Genomic DNA, 6778 nt, shown 5'->3' with positions numbered 1-6778 from the left:
AGACCTTCAACTATCGACTGTCAATTCTCTGGTCATCTACCACATACCACGACCGTCAGTTCATCTCATTCCGTCTGTGCCCAGGTGTTCTCCTGTCATTTCAAGACATCACCCGCTGTCACTCAAGTGTGGAGTTGAATGGACACTTCCCTATCCTGAGTGTGGATCACCATGTTCCAGAGACACTGCCGTAGGAAATATCTGTTCATTGTTTGATTCTATCAGTTGTTGACTCCCATTAATTGTTTGATTCTATTAATTGCTGACTCCCATTAATTGCTTGCTCCCTTTAATTGTTTGCTTCCATTAATTGTTTGACTCCATTAACTGTTGACTGCCTTAATTGTTTGACTCCCGAAGTTGTTATTTGATGTTTGTTGAGTGGTGTCAGAGTTTTGTGTTATATTTTTTATAGTAAAGAGATGTCAATCTCAACCGGTTGTTTGTTATACCTCGGAAAACCATGGTCCTTGACTTTCTTTTTTTAAGATCCTGATTGTTACAGGGGATTGTTACAGTCTTGCTTGTACAGGGGAATAGTACAGTCTTAATAGTACAGGGGAATGTTCAAGAGTATCACAAGTACTGGTGTAATGACCACGGTCGTACACGTCAGTTCACGTAAAATCAGATGAAACATATTACGCTCAATAGCCCACAAAACATGTAGCTATGCCTACTTTATTGAGTCCCCCGTCTGAGGCATCCGTTTCCTCCGTTTTCCCTCAATCTATAACGACACAAAATTTGAAATTGCAACTGTAGTCGTATCTGTTAAGTCAACTAAGATATGTCTCATTACAGATGAAACATTCAAGATCCCTTGTGAATGATGTTGAAAGCTTCAACTGTCTTTATTGTTAGTAAAACTTGTCAAGTAAGTGAGTGTCGACTCTGCCAGTACGAGTGGCATGTCCTTATATCGTCCTTGGAGATAGCCATGAGTTTCTAAGTACTACTGAAATTCGATAATTTTGATGCCCAAATATCAGAGAATCTGATGTTTGTAGTTTAGTTAGTGTCAGTTGCCTATTTAAGAAAGTCATTAATCTCCTGAAAGAATCTGCCAAACTATATAATCTCCAAAATCTAACGTATCCCGGTGAATAGTTCCTTGTTGGTAGTTTTGCCGAGCTTGTGAAAATAGTGTTGTTAATGTGTGTATTTGATGTCCATTTACTTTTTCCTGGCAAGCTCAATCTCTGATTAGATTATAAAAAATAGACATAAGAAATTCGCCTGACCCATGGCATTGATTTTCATAGTTAAATATACAGTGACTGAGTTGAATGTAATTTCTGTCATTGCGGGATTAGCCTTTCTGGCATGTACAGGGCACAGGTCTGAGTTGCTGCACAGGCCTGAGTTGCCAGTTAGCCGTATATAAACTCGTGTACGAGGAGCAGCGTCACATCTCTCAAGCTGTTCCTTCATATCTCAGGTATGTGTATGTTCTCACGCCTGCCATATTAAGTCAGTTTAACTCAATGAATTTTGTGAATATCAGTGTTCATGTTGAAACAGTGAAATTATCATTTACCCAGTGAAAGAATTAATGTAATGTAAATATCGTCTGTCGTTGCCATACGTAAGATTATTTGTATTTGAGTTATTTTTGTCACATCTCTGATGCTGTTCTATCATATCTCAGGCACAGTGTGTGTGTGTGTATGTATGTGTGTGTGTGTGTGTGTGTGTGTTAGCTCAATACCCGACAGTCACCGGGGGACCGGTAGCTGCATACCAAATGGCTGTCTTGCAGGATGTCGTTAATTCAGCATGATTAAATTGTGCGAGTTCGCACCCTGGAAACTAGACCCGAACTCCCTGGCCGTGTGTCGGACTGCAACCGACCCTAACAGCGCTCTTCATTTGTTGTGGTGACACCAGTGTTACACCCTGGGGCACTCCTTACAGTTATATGGGCCAAAGTATAATTGTTGTATACGATTGGGGATAATTAGCAGAAATAAAGTTATCCCATGTTGAGTAGTGAACCCACAAATATTTATATGACTAGTAATAACGTTTGTTATACGAGTTGTTAGTACATCATTCATATGTACTACCAACTGGGTTCTAGTTAAAGTGCCATGTTGTTCATTCCGAAATAACATGATGTGCAAAATTATGTCTTAATTTGGGATATTGTCAAGTGTGTCATATAACTATCTGCATTGACAATGAAATAATAAAATGATTGCTTAATGTTGTAACCAAGAATTTGAAGATCTATTTTGCTACATGTAAAGTAAGACCTAAGGGGTCCAGTTTTGTCTGAGTATACTTAACATCTTGTTCACTCCTTATGTTAATAAATATTGAATTAGTAAACTACGAGTATCACCGCTCTATTCCTTCTACCCGTTGGTTCTCAAAAAATAACTATTGTAACTCACGTGCTTAGAAGCTCGCTAGCAAACTACATAACAGTTCAATGAGATATGTTATACAGTATTCTAATAAAAGTCTGGGTGATGGCAGGCTACCGTTGTAAGAATAATAAGTGTTATAGTAAGAATTACATGGTTTCCCAGACTAATCCATGGTATAGAATATAACTAAGGCATAATAATAAATTGAGAGAAATTAAAGATAAAAAATCTAGAAAATACGATAATATATATGACAGAAGAAATAAAGTATAGAAAAGAATATTAAACAAAGAAATACAAACTATATATACCTATAGACAGAAAGACTTGGAAAATAAAATTATTAATATATACACAAGAAAAGATTAATAGAAAATATAGATATGAAGCAAGTATATAAGTATTGAAGAATAGAGAATAAATTGTGAAGTAAAAAAAAGAGCCCCCTTACACTGAGAATGTTCAAGAGTCTTGCTTGTACCAGGGAATGTTCAAGAGTCTCTAGTACAGAGGAATATTCAAATCTTACTATTACTGTACAGGAGAATGTTCAAGAGTTATGGCCGTAAGAGTGGAAGAAGCTTAAAATAACGTGTAGAGGTAAGATGAATTATTATTGTCGGTTAAAATAAGGTGAAGACTTGAATTACTGAGTTATGTGAGATATACGTTGTAAGTGTTTAACGCAATAGTATATGGCCCCAACTCGCATTGTTCGCTTGCTTTTATCAATCATTATCTTTTCCAGGAACAGTGTCTGCTTATCATCGCAATCTCTTCCAAGAACCTCCTCGGTGGGGGTGGGGGGCGGTTACAGTGGTACGATAGCATATTTTAGAGGTCATGTGTGAACAGGACACGTTGTTAATAATGTGTTTATGAGCAAAATTATCATTAATGCCGTGCCATCAGTGAACCTGGAAGTGAGTATGGAATATGAACAAAATTTAACCCAAGTTAACTATCGTGTTCTTGGTTCACTGACACAATATCAACGTTTTCAGTCTACAAGTTATGTTCGAAAATAGTTCACCTTCAGCCCTGAAGGAACCCTTGTGAACAATTGTCTTTTTATCCTTCAAGTTTGATCTAAGTTCATACTAAATTTCACCAGTGGTTAACTCAGGCTCATGCACACAAATGACTGTCTGCACATTCATCACCCGGATGAAGAAAGGTTAGATTCTTCTCTATGACAAATTCGTTCTTTCACTGTGTCATTAATAAAGATCAATTATAATCCTAATTAAAGTCTTTATCGCACAGCAGACGTTGGGTAGGTCAAGTATTCTGGCACTATAGGAGGATAGAGGACTCGATGTGAATTTGTTTATCTTCCCGTAACGGTGGCACGGCCAAGCGGGTACAACGTATAAAACACATTAATTTAGCCCATTGTGCCTTTGCTGCATAATATCAGAATCGGAATGGCCATTGTACCATGGCACATGGTCCCCCACAGGCAATCATGATGGGGCCCCCATTCCTCCCCGAAAAAAAATTCGTTACCGCCGTATGTACCGCCTGTAAGCCCAACCCCACACTTCGCGAAGCACCCTGGTCCCGGGAGAGGCCTATAGACTAGAGCAGTGGTTCTTAACCTTTTTACTACCACGCCCCCTCTAGGAATTGGTCCTTCCCTCCACGCCCCCCTTGCATCTATGAATAAAATTCCCTCCCAGTTGTTAAAGAAAAATGAAAAATATTGTGTTTTTAGTCTTTTTATTGAGTATAAATTAGTGAGATACTTGGCACTGCTTCTTAGCTACTAGATCTTGAATGCGTGGTTGAATGCCAGAGAGTGCACAACGTAAATCCCCTACAACGTTCAGCCTGTTTCTGAAATTGGTCTTGACAGCAACGAGCTTGGAAAATGCAGCTTCACAAAGATACGTGGATCCGAACATAGTTAGAATCCGAAGAGCCTGATGTGAGATCAGAGGGTAAACAGGAAGGTACTTGACCCAGAACGTCTCAAGATCCAGTTCTTTGAAGTCTTCCTTAGCTGTGGAGTTGAACTTCAACTCAAGAAACTCCTCTTGCATTTCATCCGAAGTATCAGCTACTTTACATTGAAATGGGTTCCTGATGAATTTCCAGGCTTCACGCTTCTCATCTATCTCTGGGAAGTATCTGATGAATTCTGTTTTCAAGTCAGTTAGATGAGTGATTATTTGTTTCTTTAACTCAGAATCAAAGTTACCGTGAATGAGAGCAGAATCCAAGTTACTAAAACTGGTGGTATTTCCCTGCTGAATTCGACACTTCCAGAGATCGAGTTTGGCCATGAAGGTTCGAATGGTGTCGTGGTGCCTGATGATGTTGATGTTTTTCCCTTGTGGTTTAAGGATGAGAGCATTCAACGCTTCGAAGATGTCCACCAGGTAAGCTAGAGATAACTGAAAGCCTTAACTTGTCATGGAGATCTGCCTTCTGCTTCGAATCAAGAAATATTACTACTTCTTCTCGTAGTTCATAAAGCCGTCCAAGCATGTTCCCCTTTGATAGCCATCGTACGTTCGTGTGAAAAAGTAAGGTTTCATGTTCAGATTCCATATCCTTACACAGCAGTTTGAAGAGACGACTGTTTAAGGCTCCAGCTTTGATAAAGTTGACTACCTTGATAGCCACGTTCAGGACATCCTTCTTTTCAGCAGATAAAGTTCTGGATACTAAGGATTCACGATGAAGTATGCAGTGTGTACCTACAACAGACGGATTTTTTCTTTCACCATTGTAATGAATCCAGACTGCAGACGAAGCATGGCTGGAGCTCCATCAGTGCACACCCCTACCAGCGAGTCCCACGAAAGTTGGTTTTCCTGAAAGAAGTTTGATACATCATGAAAAATAGCTGCTGCTGCTGTACAACTTTCCATGGGGTGACAGAACAGCATTTCCTCTTTTACACTGTTGCCTGACACGAAACGAGCATACATCAGTAGCTGAGAACACTGGATGGCAAAAACAGGAGAATCTCTTACTTGGACGAGAATTTGATCTTTGGTGTCTTGAGACAATTCATCGATGCTTTCCTTGACTGTATCATTTGATAGTGAAATTTGGGAAAGCTTGTTTGCACTCTTTTTCCCCAGAACGAGTTCTGCTGCTGCTGCACGGAGTATGCTTGGTTTTATGAGAAACTCTCCGATGCTATGGCTCTTCTTGCTCTTTGCAATCAACATGGCGATCTCATAAGAAGCCTCAACAACCTTTGAAGTTTGTTGCCGAAATGCCAAACTGCCGTCCAACTTAACTTGCTTCAAGGAGTGTCTTTTTGTTTCAGAGAATGCCTTGGGCTTGTCAGCTAGAGCAGGATGTGTTGTCCTTAAGTGGCGTTCCAAGCGTGAGGGCCGCATTCCATCATTGCTCAGAGTCTTGTAACATATCACACACTGGAGGACCTCTGTGTCACCCTTTTGGAGAGACACGAATCCAAATCGAATATATTCAAGATACTTCCGCTTCTTTGCACTCATTGCGAATTATTTGATGTGCAGTGGACAACACAAATCTGTGAACAAAACACAAGGCAAGTGTAAGGTAAGATAAACCTCACCACGTGCTCATGAACACCACAACATCATGATAATCACAACCACATGATCAATAACAAACATATGATCGTAAAGTTCGTAAACACTACAAGTGACTACAATCATACATGATCATAAACACCACCATATCATTAACAAACATCACATGATCATAAACACCACATGATTATTAACAAACATCAATGATCACAACATGATCATAAGCACCACTACATGAGCATAAACACCACCACATAATTATTAAGTAAATATGAACACCACAACATTATAGTAAACACATCATGATCATAAACACATGTTTATTAAGAAACAAATCAATATCATCATAAATACAACTTTAGCATAACCACCTGTTACCACCACATGATTTTAAGCACCACCAACTTCTGATAAAATACAAACGGAATTCAAAACTTGCGAATAACAAACAGAGCAACACATGCGTGTTCATAATTCACCAATAAACTTATGGCTGCTTACTATTTTTAGGTAAATATAACTGGGATAAAACATACCTCAACAGCCTTAACTGAATAAATGTGAAAGAGGAATTATTGCCACGGACGTGTGCAGAAGGCTGGGAGAGAACGGGCCTCACCAGTCACCAACGAGCAGCATACAGGTCCAGGAAGAGTTAACCCCCCCCCCCCATGGGTTTCGAGGGATAGGGAGGGGGGTCAATAAGTACAGCAAATGGTAAGCTCTAAGTCAAAAAAAGTAGCCTATAGAAAAATAAAGTTATGAGGCGATACTTTTACATTTTTTCTTAAACTTTTCAATATTAGCCCACGCTCTTGTTAAGAGAATAAAAACTATAATTATAATTAGAGAAATTCCTACTTTTTC

General features: G+C 39.2%; 1 protein-coding gene across 1 annotated transcript; it reads right to left on the bottom strand.

Moving 5' to 3' along the window:
* Positions 1-676: 676 nt before the first annotated feature.
* LOC121853115 (SCAN domain-containing protein 3-like) lies at positions 677-5854 on the bottom strand. Its single transcript, XM_042347056.1, has 2 exons — positions 5360-5854; positions 677-730 (listed from the first exon to the last, which is right to left on the bottom strand). Exons 1-2 carry the CDS (start codon positions 5852-5854, stop codon positions 677-679), a joined length of 549 nt encoding a protein of 182 aa, XP_042202990.1.
* Positions 5855-6778: the final 924 nt, after the last annotated feature.

This window comes from Homarus americanus, unplaced genomic scaffold, assembly GCF_018991925.1.
Source record: "Homarus americanus isolate GMGI-L3 unplaced genomic scaffold, GMGI_Hamer_2.0 scaffold32871, whole genome shotgun sequence".
NCBI lineage: Eukaryota > Metazoa > Arthropoda > Malacostraca > Decapoda > Nephropidae > Homarus > Homarus americanus.
This window is presented reverse-complemented; position numbering and strand designations above follow the sequence as displayed.